We start from the raw sequence: 22,005 nt of genomic DNA on the forward strand, positions 1-22,005 counted from the left end.
GGTGGGAGAAAAAAGAAGAAATTAGAAAGATGTGTTTTGCTGTTTATCCTTCTTGTTTGACACGTACACATGTGACCACAGAAATAATGACACAACGATACAGTTCTTCAACTTTGCAATATGTCGTTATGGCCATACTTTACAGAGAAACAGTGTATTATTACAGCTATATATATATGTATATATATATATAGTCATACTGTATATGAAGTGTTGTGAACTTTTACATGTTTAAAAAATCTAACAGTTTAAAAACTTTGAAACTCTCTTATGCTATTTCAGGATAATTACCAATGCAGTTTTTTTTTTTAATATTGTGCAGTTTATCCCACAATATCTTAATAAATGAGGGTCAGTGTGCCAATCCTGAACTGCAAGTATCTTATAATGTGTCAGCACTTGGCCACCCTGTGCCGCACTGAAATTAATTAATTTTGACTCTGATTAATGGAAGACGAACTATCCATATAGAGGAAGAGGTGAAGGGAAGATTGAACGGGAAGGAAATTTTGGTAAAATTGTGATTAATAAAATGATGATAATAAAACACACAAAACCTCGAACGCTGTATGAAACAATATGACACAGTTCCTCATAACTAACATGGAGTAGCACCATCAGTGTATTTATTATTATTATGTAGAGGAATGTATTTAACATGACATCAGGCCCTCAGAGGAGATGTATTTGGTACCTATGTATGTACCACTATAACATTAAATATTCATGACTAGATAAGCAACAATCACTCAAACTAATCTGCTTCATTAGGACTAAGTAGGAGTGGATTCATCAGATTTGGCAATCTAACCAAACAGCTCCACAACTGTCAGATTTTAGATTTTGAGCCTGGTGTTGCCAAACTTGGTTTTCTTGGATTGTTTTTCATGGAAATATGTGACATCACCGTGTCTAAATGAGCTCCACCCACTTCAAACCAGTGAGAAAAGCAAGTGCGAAAACACATAAAGAGAAATCTGTCATATGTGCAGTAGACAACACTGTTTTAACTTTAGCAGAAGACTGTGAGCTGGTGCAGGACCCCATCATTCATAATAACAAGATGATTAAGAAAACAAATTTTTGGGGGCTTTAAAATTTCAACATTTTGAACTTTAGTACCCTCCAGTGGTTGTATCAAAAAAAAAAAAAAAAAAAAAAGACCCAGAGTAGAGATGGGTCACACACACACACACACACACACACAAACACTCACTCACTCACTCACTCCATTTCACATTTCACAAGAATATGGTTATTTATGTAACGTGTCAAACTCTAAACTACATCCTAAAAACTTTTCACTGTTTTTTTCCCTTTGACATCGCATCTACTGATCCTTCTCTGTACCACCAGCTTTTTCCTGTCTAACTCACCCGCTGTCATCCTTTCTATCTTGCTTCCACTCTCATTTCCTGTCACCCTTCCTCCTTCTACTGTCTATACTTTTTCTCTCTCACCTCATCTTCTGTACTCTTCCTGTGACCCACCATGTCATAATGCATTACAGCCACAACCACCTAAATTCAGTGCCCTACAGCCGTGTTAGCAGAAAGTTCGGTTTGCTCACAGTGTATAATTCCACTGAAAATCTCACCAACAATGTACAGTGGTTGCTCTGTGCTGCGCAACAGATAAGGAAGTAAGACACCCAGTCATTTTAAATACCCCAGTGATTTAGCTCAGCTTAGCATTTAGGAGCCATAATACAGAATGTCACATTAGCTTTATTACCCTTAATATGCAGCTTAGAATAATAGCCTTAGCTAAAACCATTGTGATGGTTCCACTACAGCAGAAAACCTAGCGTAGCTCAGACTGGGCGCTAAAATGCAGGTAAAATCCCATTAGCATGCCATACAGGTAGCCCATAGCGCCTCAGTGTCTGTGTCTGATTTGACAGGCTCTTTTTCTCATTCCAGCTCTTAAATGGAAAATACTCTGCCCTCCATTTATGTTATAATAGAAGAGGGGAAGGGGGAGTAAAAGAGAGAGGGAGAAAAAGAGAGAGGGACGAAGGGCAGGAACAAGAGCAAAAGAGAAAAGACAGTAAGGAGAAAATTATATTGCAGTTTATGCTGCTAGCGGTCCACATGGTAAATGGGAAATGTGACAGATTAGTTTTAGCACTGATAACCAAGAGAGGCACTGATTATAGGCTGTCAGCCACTCAACCTGTTCAGTCCTGCTGCTGGTGAGCACACATGCATGTGCATATGCACAAGGGGAGAAAATACACAGAGATGCAGAGCAAAGAAACAAAGAAAAATCCCTGTCTGTCCAATTAGCACTGTTTAAATGAGTGTAAATGGGCGGAGCGAAGTTTTACTGTTTCACAGTTAAATTTGTATCTGTGTGTTGTATGTGTGTGTGCGCACGTTTGTGTGTGTGTTTGTGTGTGTGTTTGTGTGTGTACATGTGTGTATGTGTGTGTTTGTGTGTGTGTGTGTGTTTGTGTGTGTGTGTGAGAGGGTGTGTGTGTGTGTGTGTGTGTGTGTGTGAGAGAGTGTGTGTGTGTGTGTGTGTGTGTGTGTGAGAGAGTGTGTGTGTGTGTGTGTGTGTGTGTGTGAGAGAGTGTGTGTGTGTGTGTGTGTGTGTGTGTGAGAGAGTGTGTGTGTGTGTGTGTGTGTGTGTGTGAGAGAGTGTGTGTGTGTGTGTGTGTGTGTGTGTGAGAGAGTGTGTGTGTGTGTGTGTGTGTGTGTGTGAGAGAGTGTGTGTGTGTGTGTGTGTGTGTGTGTGAGAGAGTGTGTGTGTGTGTGTGTGTGTGTGTGTGAGAGAGTGTGTGTGTGTGTGTGTGTGTGTGTGTGAGAGAGTGTGTGTGTGTGTGTGTGTGTGTGTGTGCGTGTGTTTGTGTGTGTTTCAGTACCTTCCAGCTGAAGCGCAGGCTGGTCTGTGTAGCAGACAGCAGGGTGAGGTTAGAGGGGTGTGTGTCAGGGGCTGCCTGTAAGGTTTGAATCAGCCTGGAGGGGGCGCTCATGGGACTGGACCCGACAATGTTCACCTGACGCATCCTGAACCTGGAGAGGAGAGAAAACCAAGTTAAAGTCCAACAGTTCCACCACTGAGAACAGTTGTATAATGTTTATTGTGGCTCTGGAGGGAGCTCCAAAGTCTGAAAATAACCACTTTCATGATCTCATTGTGATTCATCAGGCTTGAAGAGAACTCATTTTTAACTGGAAGAGGAGTTTAAAAGATACCAGTTCACCAGGTAGGGATGACAAACATGATCATAAAATAAATTAGCAAGTAAAGCTATAGCATATATGTAAATTAAAAGGGACACACAAAATCTGGTTCATGTCAAAACACAACTTTGGCTAATTGAGATTGTGATGTTTAGCAGACGTTGGGTATTGACCGTGACTAGAATGTCAGTATTTTCTATGTCAAGATGGCGTTGGCATGAGAAGTTGGAAACTGGGGTAAAGTTTTCAAAGGTGAATAATGGGTTTCTAATATTTTCACTTGATTACACAGTGATTACACAGTGTTACTGTAGAAACGGTGGAATAAAACCTAAGCAATGGAGTTCATCAGTTCAAACTTTATCAGAATACCCTTTGTGATTTACTGGGTGGACCGTTTGCTGTTACATTTGCTTATCATAAAGATATTGTAGAGATCGAACGGGAATGGGTGACAGGTCAACAAGACTACAAGACTTCACATTGAGAGTGAAGAAAAACAATTTTTCGGACCAACTGTGTTTGCTCCTAGTAAGAGCATTTGTGATATTGTTTCACACCAAAAGGTATTTTACTCAGTAGCATCCTTCAGGTAGAACTCTCCACAAGAGGATTTCTGTAAAGGCCACCGACGTAAAGTAGTGTTGAATTGTCTGAGGATTCCACACATTTGTCAGAAAAAAGGAATATAACTATACAGACCTGTTGACACAAATAAACAGCCATGAAAAGAGTGTTACTTTTGTTACTTCTAAATGCATCCAACCTCTAGTGTGGGTGTGGGTGACAAAACGCGTGAGCGTGCAGAGTGAGAGACTACATCTATGAGCTCTCCTCCCTGTATTGGGAGATAGAGAGCAGGGTGTAAAGAGGGACTTAAAGCAGGGGATAAGAAACACAGACAAGTGCATCACTTCATCTAATGTCCCAATGGTGTCGCCTGTGACAACATAATCCCTGTGAGTGTACAATGTGTGCACACACACCGCAATCCCATTACAGATGAAGATGGAGATACGAGGAGCGAGAGGCAGAGATAGACAGATAGACTGATAAATACAGCAGATAGACAGACAGATAGAAAGAGAATGAGAGGGAGAGAATGAGGAGGAAGCTGCTCAGAATGGCGATAGATCAGGTTTACAAACTGCAGGCTCCCCATGGCCCTTGAGTAGGGATTACAGACACCCCTCTCTCCTCCTCTATTTCCTATTCTCATTGTCTCTGTTATCCCTTTGTCTCTCCTCCTCTTTAATGCTCTCTGCTGCCCATTCTGCTTTCTCATCACCCTTCTTCTCCCCCTGCCCTCACCCCGCTCCTCCCCTCTCCTTCCCTTTAGCTAGTTGCGGGAGGGTAATAAGGATCTGCATGCAGCAGCTGTGAAGGTGCTGACAAACAGAAAAGTCTCAGATGGAACTGTCTCTCTGCGTGTCTGTGTGATTTATCTGACTTCACCTGATTCTAGCAATACTGCAGAAACTGGCGGAGAGTAAGATGTGTGTGAATGAGTTTGTGTGTCTGTGTGCATTTTTGAGCACTTGACTATGCTCTTGTGTACGCAGCGTGTGCTTGCTGCTCACCTGTACTGAGTGAACGGAGTGAGGTCGGGGATCTCCAGTGTGTCTGCATCTGGCTGATTGTCTTTCTGGTAGACAGCTCTCCAAGCCTCCTCCTTTCCATCTTCCTTTACTATCTGTTAAGGAGGGATATCGTATTCTGTGTGAGAAAATTGTTTACCTCTAACTGTGTTTCAGGATTAGCAGACACTAACACACGCACCTGTCCTTCTACAATCCATCGAGATATTGCTGTCTTCCCGTCAGGACCAGGGCGGAACCGAAGTGTTGCTGTCCGAGGGCTGATGTTGGAGATGACTAAGTTAGATGGTGCTCCAGGAAGTTCTAAAGACAGAAAACAAATAATACTGCTTTACTCAAAGATACAAAAAGAAACCCTTTGAGAACTTTGCCGGTGCATCTAACACCGGCAGGTCACCATCATATTTTATGAGTATTCTTTCAGGTATATAAAATATTTATTGACCAAAATCTTTGGGAATGTTGCTTGCAATAATGTTATTAATGAAAAGAAAAACCTGCATTATTGATGCTTCATAAGTAAGTTACAAATTCTTTGAAATAAAACACTCTTGCTGCAGCACCAGCAAGCAGAGGCTTTTATTTATAAAGGTGTTTTTTTTTCATGCAGAAAAGAACAGAAGCATCACAGTGTGGTGAATTATTTCAAGAGGATGGATCAAAGAAATGAACAAAACAAATAATACTTTAATAAAGAGACTTTTCTATTAATGAATAAAAATATGTACAATGCCCAAACTGACAAAACTATTGTCAGAAGTGCTACATGGCTCATAATATACTTACAACAACACTAATATCAGGCCAACAATGACTTCAATACATAAAAAGGCTTTAAGTAGTGAGCGAGCCAAGACATTGTGTCCATGTGTCCATGCTTGGCTATAAATGCTTGTCTGTAAAAATAGTAAAATAAAACACTGTTCACAGAAATTTTTTTTAAATTTTACTAAAGCGCAGGCACTGCATGTCTCTCTCTGTCAGAGCAATTTATTTCATATTTCAGAGGTCGACAATAGAATACAGAGAGATAAATCTATACACCAGTGGAGGCGAGAGGTGAATTAAATGCACAGTTCACTAAAGTCCATTTAAGGCCTATAAATGTCTGAGTAGACTGCAAGTCTCATAAATTATGTTGGACCCATTCTTATTCTAACATTGTTCCATCTCTATGGGAAATATGAGTGACAGGAAACGGGCAATGTTGCTGACCAGTTGTGGCAGCCTGAATATCACAACCAAGAGAAGCTGGAAATTTGAGGATTTGGTTTGGGAACTTTCAGTTTCTTTCCTGCCACAAAGAAATTTATGATTAAAATGTCGAACCAGCACCTTTTAAAAAACATTTTGTAAAGATAACTTGGCAAATGGTACACCCTTTGGAAATTAAAATGAGAAAAGGAAAGGAAGTAGAAGAAAAAATAATTGGAAATCAACTGATTCATCTTACAGAATGCTGAAAACTGTCTGATAATAGCATCACTGATGTTGCCCAACTTTCTTTGTTTCTCGCCGTGTGCTGCCTATTTTGCGCAGGTTTTTCTGGCACATTCAAACTGAAAGCTGCACTGAGTTTGGTCAACAACAAGCAACTATTATTATTTTCCCCTGGCAGAGAGTTGTTTTTTTTTTTTTTTTGTTAACCCGCGATAAATCACAGAGGAATAATATCTCTTGTATGCACACTTCAACCAGAATTAAATTTTCCAATGAAAGATTTACAACTCCAACTCTGAACTGCCACACACAATTCATAGCTGGCTCTGAATAGACTTCTTCACTGACAGCTGTTGAATTGAATTGGCGCTGGTCTGGCAGGGCGCACATGTGACAACTGCTCTGAAGATGCTGACTGAAATCCTGTTTTGTTTTTTGATTTTTTTAATCAAGTCCCATCAAATTAAATATATGACAGGTTGTTTCTGTTAATGAAATTTACATAATCAAATATTCGTCACAATCCACTTTGCTCTAAATTGTCTCACTCAATCACAACAAGACCAGGCACTTCAGACCCACTTTTCAACCACTTCTCTTCACTGTGTTTGGTTAATACTTGGTATCTCTGCATGGTGTAAGAGCTCTGGTGTGATCTGCTGTAATCCATCCAGCTCTGCTGCAGCATCACAAGCAACATATTTGCTGAAAGTGGCAGAATACAGATCTGTAAAGCCCATGCGTTAAATCAAACACCGTGTGTTGTAACACATCAGTAGACCAGGGCACTTCAGACAGATTTTGTTGAATATCTGAGTGGATTTTTATTGTAACAGGACTATATAACATGACTGGGTCCAGCTATTATGGAAACAAGGCAATATTTATTCTGGATCCAGCGAAGTACATGTGCGCAACAAAAGACAAATTATAGCTATCAGTACCATTGCTCTGTAAGTGCATGCAGCAAACTTGTAAGGGTTATAATGTGGAAATGTTGATATCAGCTGCCTTGCTCAGATGAATGACAAAATTCTCTCAACTCCATGAATACATGAATAAATAAACAAGACAAGAATCTATGCTCGGTGGATCTCTCTCGTTCCCTCTCTCTCCCACTCTCTCTGCTCATTCTTTAGTTCTTTTTCCTAATCTTCAGTCCTCCATCTTTCCTTCAGTCTTTTGCTTTCATGAATTAATGAATAACCTCTGAATCTAAAAACTGTCTGTATCCATCTTGCCTTCACTTTTTCTGCTTTTATTCATAAATTAGTAATCAGAAAATGTTAGGACAAAAATCCTGCTGGATGAGGCAGGTTTTTCTTCCATTCTCCTCCACTTCCTCTCTGCCTCTCAGTCCATTTCTGAGAGACTTTGGTGTTCTGTTCTTCAGAGATTGCATATTTTTGTGTTCCCTGTTCTTCCCTCATTATGTTTCTCTATCTGTTCTCCCTCCTTCACTACTGTTCTTTGAATGTCTCTCGCCCTCTCTCTCTCCCATCGCTGCATTCCCCCACTCTGCCATTTGCAGTTAATCAGCACTAATAATGATTGCAACTTGGCCTTAGTCCAGTCATACAAACTCATCAAGTCGTCATGCACACACAAGCATGGTGTGCACATGGTATATACACACACAGACAAATAAACTGCACACTAAAGCGCTCTCTAAGATGCTGTAAATGACTAACTATTGTGTGTGGCTGTGTATGTGTGTGTTGGTTGTGGGGGTGATGATTCATGGATGCACAGTAACAGCCACTTATCAGCCTGAGGAAAGACAATGGCATCGTAAGAGCTCATCAGTCATATTTACTCTGCTACAGACACACACGTACACACAAGCGAAAATCTTTTTTTTTTTTTTTTTTTTTAACATCACTGTCACCAGCTCCTCTGTATGTGTGTTGGTGCTTGCTTGTGTGTACTTATTGTACCTGGTGGGACCCCAGTGGAGATGGTGGAGGATGTGACCACGCCCCGTCCTGCAGCAGTGAGCGCTGCCACCTTTAGTGTGTACACAGTGGTGGAGGTGAGGCCGGTCAGCTGGTACTGCAGGGTGGAGTTGGACAGGGAACGTTCCTCACGACTCGCCTCTACGTCAGACACTTCCCACCACAACACATAGCCTGCGGGGAGCAGCGCACACACTGGGTTAACAAACGTGCATATAGACATGAGCAGACATGTATACACACACACACACACACACACAAACACACATGTAAAAGCACACACTTTTACCAATAATGAGGGGTACAGAGCCAAAAAGAAGGGAGAGGGTGCGGGAGGGGTAACTACAGTCAAAATCCCTGTCTGTCCCTTTGCATCTTCATAGTCATGCATCACACTCCAGTACCTTCAAACGTGTGTGTGTGTGTGTGTGTGTGTTTGTGACCACCTGTGTATAAAGCCCTGGAGAGAGTGAATGGTCCCTCATCTGTCTCCCTGCTTACCAGGTGCCGGATGAAAAGCAGGTTGAGGAGAAAGGAGTAAATGTGCAAGGTGACCTTGATTGAATAACCATTCTTCCACTCCTGAGAGTGCGAGCTGACTGTGAAGCCACTGCAGCTTTATGCTGTTAGACTGTGATCTGGTTGTGTAGGTGCCTCATGAACATGTTGCAGCCATGTCAACACACAGACACACACTCATACACACTCACATACGCCAATGTAGGTTAATCGCTTAATTCACAGCAGCTTGTCGTGCTCACCAACAGCGTTTTGTAACAGAGCCATGGAGGAGCTCAGGCAAAATGAATTGGGGGAGGAAGGGGAGGAGTGGGGGAGGATGAGGAGGAGGGGGTGGCGGTGGTGGTGGTGGTGGTGGGGTGCCTTGAGCTCTGTGATGCACCACAGAAACAACGCCCAGAGTGTTGGGAGGCATGGGATGAGGGCATGTTGGAGATAATGTGAGAAGGCAAGCTGCAGAGAAAAGGGATTAGCTGATGATGAATCAGTTGTACACAAACACAGTGTAAGAGACATGGGGACGTCTGTGGAAGCCAGACAGGAAAATGAGTGACTAACTGGAGAATACTGAAGAAACTGTGGGAGTTTTATGGTTCCTCCCTCACTGCTGCTTGCCTCAAGGGGATGCTTTCACTTTTTTTTTTACTTTAATTAGTCACTCTTCACTCTATATTTGTCCACCTGAGAAGAATACATTTTAATTGGAAACAGAGGGTATATTATCTCTATTCATTGTGTGCTTTACTTTCAGGCAAGAACACGCTAAGTCAACCTAATTTAAGATGCTCTCATCACAGCTCTTAATGGGACTGAAAATAACACTGAAGAGCAGAAGTCTCTTGATCATGGAGGGAAGATGGAGGCGGTGGAGGAAATCAGTGGCTGTTTATAGTTTTGGGAAACTCTTGTAGTTATATTGTCAAGCTGTAATGTTTTTACCAGTAATGATGCCATTCCTGTCTTCAGGCTCTGCCCAGCTGACTCTGAGCGATGTATCCAAGATTTCAGTGAAGCTCAGGCGACGAACGGGCCCAGGTGCTGAGAGAGAGAGAGAAAAAAACATACATACATCAGATAATATTGGTTGTATTTTGACTATTTCAACCTTCAGTAGCAATTAAAGCGCGTGGAAAGTGTTCTTCTGTTTTGAAACAGTAATCTTCCTAAAAAAAAAAAAAACATACTCTTCTTGTCTATGCAGCCTTTACACACCACCTGCTAATCACATCTGCACTGACCAAAACACACACACGCACTCAGGTGCATGCATGCCTGTCGTTTCTCATTTCATCCATGGCTCTCTAACCCCTCTCCCTGCAGAGCGATTAAGCTATTCATCTGAGACATTCAATAACGCTCACACACTCACACACACACACACACACACACACACACACATTCCTACCTTACCAACGGTGGACTGACGGCAACCAAGTGTGAACCACCATTTCTAGTCATTTTGAAAAAACAAAAAGGAAATAAAATATCTTCCTTCATAATGAAACTGCAAAACGGCTCCTGTAATTTTCACTTAAAAATTGATGACAGCGACAACGAACATAACACACTAATGATTGCACTGGGAGCTCTTCAGTCTTCACTTTCTGCTGGACTTGAACCCTGAGGATTGGGAGGATTGAACCCACATGCTGTGAACTTCCAAGCATTCTCTAACAAAGGTATTTTGTCAGAAACACCTTTATTTCTTAGAGTCCTTAAGTCTTTCATCTTGATGTTGGACAAAGTTAACCAAGGGCTGAACCCACCACCTCAAAAGCTCCTCAACTTGGTGGTGTGGTGAGTTTGTTCGCGACCTCAAACCTCCGGTGGTGAAGTGTCTGGTTCAAATCCTGCCCCTCGTTGGTATCTAGAGCATCAGAGCCAATCCCACTGCAGCCAGAGTGATTATAACTCTGGTGCTCCCGGAGAGATAGAAGCCGGGGGTTATGTCATGGAAAACCACGAGTGGCTAATAGAGTTTTGAGGGAACAGTAAGATATAGACACAAGTATTATGTAATTATTTAGTATTTGACTATGCACTGGCCATGCAGTAAAGCTGTCAAATGCAGTTTTGTATCGTGTTTACAAAAAGATAACAACAAAAAAGTGTTAAGGATGTAGTTTGTTTGTAGTATGTAGTTTGTTAAATAGCTGTCCTCTAGTCTGAAAGCCTGCCTAGGGCTGCAAACCACTCACGCTGTGAAGGAGTGTGGAGAGAGAATGATTGTGAATGAGTGGTTAAAATCCCTGCTCCAGCCTGCAGAGGCAGTGCTACATAACTGTAACACCTCTTAGCTAAAATCAAAATAAATAAAAAATAGAGTTTGAGGCATAATTATAGCACGATGTGTAGAATGACCAACAGAGGACCTTCAGAATGTCCCCTGCTGGATCACCGGTCCGCTGTTGGTGAGTGTGTAATGACTGGGAAGTCCACCATTGAATATGTACGCATGCATGCACGCGCACGCACGCACGCATGCACGCACGCACGCACACACATACACACACATACACACACACACACACACACACACACACACACACACACACACACACACACAAAAAGCTATCATCAAGCAAGAATTACACCCACCGTTAACCCTGCAACACGCCCAGCACCCAATCAATACCTGTCCATGGCTGTGTGCACATCTGTGAGTGTGTACACATGTGATGTGTGTTTGTGTGTGCCTACACTTGGCTTCTAATATCCCTTTCCCACTCGATAATTGCTGGTTGGTAATAATTGCTTGTCTGTCTGGCTATAGGCTACTGTGTTTATTTGACGGTATGACTGTGTGCATGTGTACTAGCAACTGGGAGTGGCCGGTATTATATTTTACCATGGAAAAGGAGGCTATAAATGCCAGTATGCCTGAAAACATATGAATCAATTCCTTTTAAAAAGACACAGTGGTTGAGAAATAAAGAGCAGGTCTGAGGGGAATCCAAGAACAAAAAGATTAAAAAGGAGAGAAAAGTAAAGTAAGACCCTACGAGAAAACATGGGCTGTTGGAGTGTAGATATTGTGTACACAGCTGTGTATCACTCTGATAGAAACAGCTGGACTGAACACAGAGCAAGTCAATAAACTTTCATTATTATTCATAGGAGAGCCTGATGGAGTGTTCTTTGTGTTTTGTTCTGGCTTTATTCAAACTGAAGTGTGTGCGCGTGTGTGTATGTGTGTGTCTGTGTTTAACTCACTGTCCTCATGTGTCTGCAGCAGGGTGGGCGGGCTGCGGGGGCCGTCTCCAGGTGTTGTGAAGCAGAGGGTGGCGCCGAAGTACCAGGTGAATTTCTTGAGTCCGCTGACTAATCCTGTGTGGCGTGAACCTGGGTAGTCTGGGGTGATGGTGACTACGATAATGTCCTCTGGAGACTGCTCTGGCCAAACCAGCAGCTGTGTTAAATGAGAAAAATGCTCCTTGTTGACATGTAGGTTACAAATAATATCCATCGAATCCAACAGGTCACCACTAAAATATTCATCCCAGTTACTTTGTTTGTTGTATATTTCCCACATTTTTTGACATTAGTTTGACTAAACAGTATTAGCTTCAGGCTACCGAACCCAAACATTGTTATTCAGACTGCATTTATGAGACAAAACCTACTGGTAGAACAGTATGGAATACGGTGAATCTTTTCAAATTAGGCTGATACCCAAGGGCTTTTGTCATTAAAGTTTAAAACCTCCCAATGCTATTTACAAATTTGTTCAAATGGCAAAACAATATTCATGTTTCACTCCGAGGAAAAGTTATCTGCATTCCAAACATATTAAAATTTAAGCATTTATTTACGTATGAATGTCACACTTAACATAAGTTTCTGCCACAAGGCCATTATCAGTCATAACAGCATCTGAGGACAAAAACTAAGTTTGATTATCAGTCCAACTAAACATCTAATGAAAGGTTCGTTTGTCTCTATTGTGAGACTTGATTTGTATTCACAACCACAGTAGTTTGGTTTGTGTTATTGCTTTAACCACAAACACAAACAACGAAGAGCATACACTTACATATTCATAATGAGAGATAAGCCATGGGCAGCTGTGATTTAGTACCCGTATTTATAGTATAAAAAAACTGACTAAAATGTGAACTTTGAGCCAAGTTTTCATCAGAATTAAGCAGTGCAATGGGCTAGTGGTGTGTAAATGCAATAACTTTGTTTACATACCAGCTATATATGGTAATAGAATTCAAAATGTCTCTTTAATGGCATTTTGTTGGTGAGTGTACATCAACATATAGTGCTGCATTGCCAATAGGTGTGCGAAGCAAAGCTGCTATCTGCTTCAGTATTCATCAACTCCAAAAAACTCTGACCTGAATGCCTAATGCCTTACAATGTAAATTTAATGTAATTTAATGTGTTCATTGTCTCACTTGCTGCCTTAAAGCTTCAAAGTATTCTTGGCGCTTTCCACTTTCTTCCAGTTTATACTCTGACCAGTAAATCATCACAGTAACCAACACTGTAGATTAGGCAATACGCCTGTTTTTATGAGCAGTATTACACAGATATCACACAGTGTGCAACCCACACCAGTGTAATTGTCTCCACATTGTCCCTGTATAGTATATGTCCCTATTACTACTGTATAACTTTAAGAGCATCTAATCTTAACCACACCTTCTACATAGTTGCTACTAGTAAATAATGTTGGAGTAAAAATTATCTAAAATTCTGTGAATGTAATCTGGGGTTTGTAGAACTATCCATAACTGTTAGAAAAAACAGTTGTGTGTGTGTGTGTGTGTGTGTGTGTGTGTGTGTGTGTGTGTGTGTGTGTCCAAACTTTTGACTGGTACTGTATATATAAACACACTTTATATACTTTATTTATTATTTATTCTGTCAATATGCTTCATGCTAGATAACCCTGCTGGGTTTTTTTGGGTGTTGTGGGTTGTAGCAGCACAGCTCCCCGACATTCTTTACTATATAGCTCACTTTCAAAACTGTGGGATAAGGGCATTGTCAAATATAAAAGAAATCTTTTGGATTAACAAAGTAAATGCTGTTCCATTATACACACTGTTACATTACCCCCACAATCTGTAATAGGAACCAATCAACCAACCAAAAACACTCACGCCCTGCTATTAGGAAAAAGCTAGTGATACCCAGATACAGTTGAGTGGCTGCTTTTCTCTCTGCCAAAGGGTGCTGCACTGCACCCAGTCTGTCATGGTAAAATAAGGTTTTCTATTGTAATTTATTATCAGCACAGTACAGTTTGGGTGCAGTACAAGAGTGCTGATCTGGCACCCTCAAGCATCTGATGCTAGTCCACTTTTAAAGGGTGCTGGGAAGATTGGTTCTGCTGTTGCTATAGAAACATGTGCATTCTGACCCAGATTGCAATGGAAACCCAACGTATGCTGAAGAACACATATGATACAGCGCTGTCCTTAGAAGACCTGGGCCCAGAGCAAGGACAGTACAACACCACAGCACACTGTGGACAGGTCACAGTTTGATCTCTCTGCTGTCACATGTGTTACCTCAGGTGTTACGTCATAAAGGTTTCTTTATACCGGGCTTCTGCATCTTTGATACGACCTCTTGTATTGAAGATGAGCCCTCAGAATTCAGGCAAAAAGCAATCTGTTTAATAAAAAATTATTGCTCTCTTTTTTGTTAATATGCTCTGAATAAACCTAATTTATGAGAGTCAATAAGCATAGATAGATAGATAACATTGTTAGTTCTGCAATAACTGAAGTCAGTGCCCTCCTATAACTCCTACTTGTACTAATCTCAAGTAAGTCTTAAGATAGTATCAAGGGCATGTAAACGGAAGACATGGAACTCACCAGAAGTGGCTCTCACTCTGGCAATCAGTTTTGAGCTATATTATTAAGGGTATTGTATATAGTCACTGATCTGTGGGGGGATGAAATGAGATGAGGCTTTGCTTCACATCCTCTTTTAATTAATATCATTATCTACTGTCCTCTAACCAGCACAACACACCCAAAGACGCACACCCACATGTGCTGCAGCACTGAAAGGCTCCACTGATTTGGAGTGGTGGAGCCTGGTATACAGAGACAACATCAGACAGCCACATCAAACAGATGGAAAACCATATAGTATTTATCAACCAACAAAGACACCAACATTCACACCCTCCAAAACACATTCACAAACACACACACGGGCCCAGTGACGCACGGCAAGAATGTGATGTGTTTTCTTTGTCATGTTAATCAGTTCCTTAGGGGTTGGTTGCCACAACGAAGTGAAGAATAAATCACATACCAGAACTAGTACATACAGAATAGATGACTCCACTATTCAATCCTTCGCTCTAACCCTGCTCCCCATTATCCTGTTCGCAGCGTCTTTATTATTATCTCTTATTTTGCTCCAGTCCCTAGCTCCTATTTACTCTACACCTTCTATTTTACTTCATATTTAATCCTCTCTTTTTTCTATACCTCACCAGACTTGGCTTGGCTAAATGTATGGGTAAACAGGAGTAAGGCAATGCATCCTGGGACATGACCTTTGAGCTACAAGACCTATGTTAGGTTTGTCCACAAAATTTACTCACACACTTGCACACAGACAAAGTGTGTAAGTGTTAAATTGTTAAATTGACAAATACATTTTTAAGAAAAGTGGATTAATTAATTTACTAAAATTTTTTATTAAATTAAAAAAATAAATGTTTTTTGAGTTGGCTCAAAATGATTCATGTCTTGTAAATCTAGGACTTGAGAGAGAAGTATTATTTCTAATCTTAATATCTTGGCAGGTGTTGTTTTTATAAAAATGTTGATGAAAGATGTTGAGAACAGACATTTTGAAAGACAGTTTCAAATAAAATATAAGCTGTTGTATTAATTTACATTGATCTTTTTTTATATATAGCCTGCACATGTAAAAACTGCTGTAACACTGCACCAGCGTGGAACTAATAAAGGACTGTCTTATCTGATTTTATGTTAAGTAGTCTTACAACATTCACACTCATCCAGAGGCTTACCTTGTATCCCTGGTTGATACCATTAATAAACTGCTGAGGTGGAGGGTTCCATGTGAAGCGGATGGTGGTCGAGTTGATGGCTACAAGTTCCACTTCCTGCGGAGGTGCTGTGGGAACTTAACACAGATAAACATACACATAGTATTTAGCTGCAATGGGTCCACCAAGAGGAGGAAGAGGAAGAGCGCTTAGATACACTGGAAAAACATATACAGTAACAATGCCCCAAGTGCCCCTGGAGCCCTAAGCTGCAGAAATAAACAGCTTTCAGTTACGCCTTTACTTTTTCGAAAGAAGTGGTGGTTTTAAATATCTCACACGGCACCATATTTCAATATTTCACATTGAGATCCAGTTCATTTTTTAATTAAAAAAATCTGCTAAGCTTGCAAAAACTAAATGCCAAACCGACCCTTCTATTCTTTGCTGCAAAATGACCTAATTTCTCAATAAGAGTCATCCCATCTATTGTATTTTGCATTTATGTATTTTGCATATTATCACTTTAGGAATGACTAAGTGAGATTAGGGTACTGACCCATCAGGGACTGATTCTGAAAAATGGTGGTTCATGAAGACGCCTAAAATGATAAATTAATCTATTAAGCCTTTCAGTCAGTGACCTCAGGAGGCCAGACAGTGGCCATAGAAAGTTGGATTCACTCACTGGATTTGTTGGTTCCTGTAGCCACATTATTCTCCTAGCCGAGCAGCACTGTCAACCTTTATTACCAGGTTGATGTCCCTGCATAGTACATCATGATTTATTGATTTAAAAATACAATGTATTACAAGAATGATGACGTTTGAGCTATACTTATGCTTGACTTACTATGCACTCCCATTGAGTTGGAGAACTTAAAAACATTAAACGAAATTAAAGTGGCAGAGACCAGAAAAATCCTGTAAATATGTAAATATGATTGAAAAGCTCCAAAAACGCTGAATCCTACTCTCTCCCACATGAAGATAGTCTTTCATTCGGAACTTGAAACCTTTTTATTACTACTACTTTAATGTAGGCTTTCTGTTCAAAATTTAAGTCTTGAGCCGAAGCCGAAATAACTTTGGTGACGACACTATGACATCATTATGACATATATTTTTTGAGCCGTTGTCTCTTCTGGTGATTTCTCTTATATATCCCCTCTTTCTCTATGTCAGTGTATGAATGTGTCTCCACATGGGAATCTTTGCATGTTTTATGAGCAGTGAAAGAAAGAGGCTCCATGATAACACTAAAGCCATGAAGAGAATTATAAGTGTAATTATAAAATATGTGTGTGTGTGTGTGTGTGTGTGTGTGTGTGTGTGTGTGTGTGTGTTTGTGGGCACACGTTATGGTGATTAAACTGTAAAGGGATTATGCTGATGCTAGAAAGCCACGGAGTGATGATGCACTGTTGCATGATGGGAGTGCCCTTTACATTTTATATTTGAGCCAGAGAGGCCAGATGACACGCAGGGAGAGGAGAGTATGGAGAGTGGAAAGAGAAGAGACCAGAATGAAAACTAGTGAAAAATTTAAGGCAAGAGGTAGTGAGAGAAACTGAACCAATGGATGAGAAGACAGAGAGGGAGAGTGAAGATTAATTGATATTAAAGACACTCTCTCCCCCCCTGCCATGCTGACTGTACTCCTGGGGAACGGCTTCTAACCCCTCTCAGCTCACAGCTACAGATAAAACACTAAACTCTGTCCTCCGGGGGAATCTTAGTATGCACATATGGCTATATGCGAGAGAGCTGGAAAAGAGCAATGTTATCAGAGTCTAATGCTGAGTTCAACCACATACTCTCAGAGATAGTCAGAGAGAGAAAATGTCCAATCCATTGCAGCCACTCCCATTAAACCACATTAGAATAATTAATGAGCCTAACTCCCTCTCCTGAGTCTATAAACCTGTCCTGAACTCTTGTAATAATGACTGTGAGTTTTATGTGCACATGTGCGCACATGCGCGTGTGCGTAGCTCAGCCCATCTGTAATAATGATAATTTACTGTTGGAATAAAAGTCAGGAAGAAAAGAGCACATGTTTAAAGGAGATTTACCCCTACGACCACTTCCTTTCGTCTACGTTTACAATCTTCTCTTACATTCTTCCCTCTTTCACAACCACTGATTTACGTTTGAAGAGTTGAAAGTGTGTTCCTCTGTGCAGCCATGTTTATTACAATCAACACACAATTATATATCATACAATATATTTATAGCGCAGTACAGACACTCTTTCCCCATGAACTCCCTCCAGCTCATCCTGCAGCAACCCAAGGTGCTCCTTGGCCAGATGGGAGATGTAGTCTCTCCAGCATGTCTTGGGTTGCCCCTAGGGTCTCCTCCCAGATGGCTGAAGCTGATATGCCTTCGAGGAGATGCCTCAGGGATGACTTTAACACAAGTCTGACTGCACTGACTAGCTCCTGTCAAAGATGAGCTCCTCATCCTATCTCTGAGAGTGAAGTCTGCCAGCCTGGTCTCATTATGGCTGCTGGTAACTGTGATGTCAGTCGTTTGAACACTAAAAACAGGTAAAAATAAGTGAAGATGGTCTACCTAGTTAACAATACAAGCCCTGTGCTATGAGAGAAAGGTCTCTGAGTTCTGTGTCCTTGTATCTAATTTTAATAAGAAATAATAAGAAGTAAAACTTCCCCCGACAGTCTGGTATTTTCGCTTAAAGAACTGTCAACAAGCAGGAGTATGAGAAACTACTTTAATAATTATAAATCTTTTCCTAGCTTTCATTTGATCACCACAAAACTCTTCCAGCTACAAATTTCTCCCACACATCCCCCTGTATAACATAACAACAAAGTAGGAACACATGTGCACATAATGGGAGATTGTCTTTTTTGGTCCAGGATTTAAGGACTGCAGCAGCACAGACAAGCTCCTTTTGGGCAGTTAATTACTGCAGTGATGTACATGGAAAGATAATGCTACTAAAACATTCATGTAAGACGACCAGTGTTCGGTAATATGTGTGTATGCATGGACTGATGATTGACACAACGTCCAAGAATATCTTGGTGCATTTGCTTTGGCCTCCATGAATGAGAAATAAAAGAGAAAGTGTGTGTCACTTTCACTCACCTCCCTGCAGAGTGTACTCAGTGACAGGGCTGCTGTAGACGCCCAGGCCGGCTCCAGTGAAGGCAGCCACCTGGATCTGGTATTGTGTCCAGATGATCAGATCTTTCAGCAGACAGTAGTTGGTCTCTGGGCTGCTGATGTTCTTCTCCTGATAGTCCCCTGGCAGCCCAGCCAGACGGTACCTACAAACACACACAGACACACTTGTAAACGGGTTGATTTGTAGGAAAGCTCAGTAAATCGGCCAGTAGTTGTAGGGGTTGTTGGTTCAATCGCTGGATAATCCTACCCACATTGAAAGAGCGCTTGGCAAGAAAATAAACCCAGAATTTCTCCTGATATCTGTACATGCATGGGCAAAAAAAAAAAAAGAAAAAAAAAAAGTCACTTTAGACAACACCATGTAAGAAATAAATGTAATATAACCAAATAGAGAAATTTGAAAATTTAAATCCAAATAGAAATACAACCCCAGGCTATAACTACTTTGTACATAGCTTAGTAATATAATAATGAACATACCAATGTGCTGACTGTAGATGCCTGTAATACACATTTTGAAATAAACAAAGATGTAACTTTCACTTTATGTTGACCTTCTGAGAGACAAAAAAACTCTGCCAAAAGATTTTCTGTAAAGGTGTAAAGTCACTTGAATTACATCAGAATAAAAACCTTCAATGCCTCCGAATAGTGCACCTTTAAGGCCTTCGCTTCAGTGCACGTGATATAAGGGCCACTTAAAGGGATATATTACCCGACTCGATGGGAAAGTGTAAGACCACTTAGCTATTGTACATATCTGATGGAGCTGAATGGAATAATAATCCACATGTTGGCGTTTTAATATGGACCCTATTCACGGAAACAGGATATTTCAATGTTATCTATCACACATGCATGCTGTATACACACACACACACACACACACACACACACACACGCACACACACGACACAGAGGAACACACTCGTACACCAAAACACAAATACACAAAGCAGAAGGGCGTCGCAGGCTGACAGGGGATCTCTGTAGTGGAGAGGAAATAACCCCTCTCTCTCTCTCTCTCTCTCTCTCTCTCTCTCTCTCCACCCGACACACTGACACTGAAACTGGGGGAGGAAGAGGAGGGGTGCAGTGATGGAGGAGAGAAGGTGGGAGAAAATAGGAGAAAAAGAGAGAGGATCTGCCAGCTGATACGAGAAGGAGAAAGGAGAATCCAAAGGGCTGTACAGGAGGAGGTGGACGCTCTGTACTATAGTGACACGGTGGAGCTGCACGAGTGTGCGTTTCTATTGCCAACTGATTTCTGAAGTGGAGGCAGATAACACGGTAAATGAGGATAAAGACCTGATAACTTCTACTGCAATTATATGCAAATTCGTGTGAGACAGCTGATGACAGTTTGATTACACACAGTGTGTCACACTTTAGGCAGACATCAAAATGAAGGACAGCGGACCAAGGGCAGCCAGAGCATCTGTAAAGAGTACTTGTGTCTGTGTGTGGTAGGGCCAGAGAGGGGGAAAGACAACAAAGAAAGAGTATTCCTGCATGTGGTGACTCAACAGTAGATCACATTTATATGGGTTGTCAAAATACTAGGACTGCAACTAATGATTCTTTTAATTAAGATAATAAAATCTTAAATAAAATGATGTATCAATGAACAAAGACATGAAAAAGAAAAAAGAAGCAAATAATTGCATTTGAGAAGCTGGTACCAGTGTATATATCTGGCAAAGTCCTTGGGAAATAACTTAAATGAATAACTGATTATCAGTGTTGTTGACAATATCTACTCCTGAATAATAATTTCATTTTTTTCTTATCTTGTGCATTATGTTAATCTTACACGGATACAGAAATACATCTTTAACATTTATATAATTCTAAACTAAACTGAATCTTTCTGAACAACATTACAGTAGATGTTTTTATCATATAATTTCCCTATAGATTAGATTTTTGTTCCATACACTGCATAGAGGCCTTGTTGTATTTCCCCCAACATGGTCACCACCATCCCTACTAAAATACCAACGTTCTGCATCGTGACAAAACAGGTATATTGTGACTGTGACTTGTTTAAAACATCCATCCATCAGTATGTTATTTCTCACATATGAACACACGGCAGTCGTGATTTTGCACATAACAACTGTCCAGAGGAATAAGCAGCCTTGAGCATTTTGTGAAAAGCCTTCATAATACCTGACATACCATTTTTTTTCCATGATTGTAGGGATGCTATTCGTCCATTCCTCACACATGGAGACATAATGTAGCAGGCAATGATTTGCACAGAACGACTGCTGTCCTCTTCTGACAAAAAAAATAGGCAATCTAGAACATTCTGTAAAAAGCTTTTAAGTAGGACATAATACCTGAGGTAGTTTACGTTATGTAAGAGATAATACCAGGCAGGTTGTAATGTTATTTCTAATACCCTCTTTTCTCCATTCCATTAGCTGATTTCAATGCCCATATTCATGCAAATTTCAATCACATTTGAAATTGAATTTGTGTGGAGAACTTTGGTTACAGAAATAAAACGAGTTCAAAGCTCTTTGACTGTTGTTACGATTTAAAACTGTTGCATTAATTTAGAACATAGGGTTGGGCGATGTTACCCACACTCAGATCGTCCTATTGTCATTCCGTGAAAGTGCCAATACCTGACACTCTCTCTGTCGCTCTTTCTCAGTGTGAACACAACCACAGTACCGTGATAAATACATCAATCAAAATCAGCAGGGGGAAGTGCTTAGAAACAGCTTTTTATGGCTTTTAGTTCTCTCTCTCTCGCTCTCTCTCTCTCTCTCTTGTTGACTGTCCTTCATGTCCTGTTAGGGCCAAAAGTTCTATTCACAACCATGAAAAGCAGCTGCTAAGAAACTGAACTAAGTCATGTGTTCTGTTTGTCTGTCTGTCGATCTCCTCCATTCTGTTTAATCACAATGCAGCACCTACACACAGCAAACAGCCCTTAAACGACAGTCAGTAGTTCGGTGTGTGTGTGTGTGTGTGTGTGTCAGTGTTGCAAGCATCGGTTATATGAGAGCGATGTTGAAATTAAACTATGGCAGGGCAAATTAAATTTAATATTAATATAATATTACTAATAATAATAATAATATGTTAATAAATTAATGGGTACACAAGCTAACTTTTGTCGCGACACTGGCAAAGGA

General features: G+C 40.7%; 1 protein-coding gene across 1 annotated transcript in view; it reads right to left on the bottom strand.

Moving 5' to 3' along the window:
• The window catches only part of sdk1 (sidekick cell adhesion molecule 1), a 143,999-nt gene that overhangs the window by 33,410 nt on the left and 88,584 nt on the right, over positions 1-22,005 (bottom strand). Inside the window, exons 18-25 of the mRNA XM_022738073.1 lie at positions 18,812-18,993; positions 15,716-15,831; positions 11,914-12,109; positions 9,640-9,738; positions 8,164-8,355; positions 4,962-5,089; positions 4,769-4,872; positions 2,867-3,017 (exon numbers count right to left, since the gene is read on the bottom strand). Of these exons, the coding sequence (XP_022593794.1) occupies positions 2,867-3,017; positions 4,769-4,872; positions 4,962-5,089; positions 8,164-8,355; positions 9,640-9,738; positions 11,914-12,109; positions 15,716-15,831; positions 18,812-18,993 (1,168 nt within the window). The remainder of the gene's footprint in view (positions 1-2,866; positions 3,018-4,768; positions 4,873-4,961; positions 5,090-8,163; positions 8,356-9,639; positions 9,739-11,913; positions 12,110-15,715; positions 15,832-18,811; positions 18,994-22,005) is intronic.

The sequence above is a fragment of the Seriola dumerili genome, unplaced genomic scaffold (genome assembly GCF_002260705.1).
Source record: "Seriola dumerili isolate Sdu_G_001 unplaced genomic scaffold, Sdu_1.0 BDQW01000035.1, whole genome shotgun sequence".
In the NCBI taxonomy this organism is placed as follows: domain Eukaryota; kingdom Metazoa; phylum Chordata; class Actinopteri; order Carangiformes; family Carangidae; genus Seriola; species Seriola dumerili.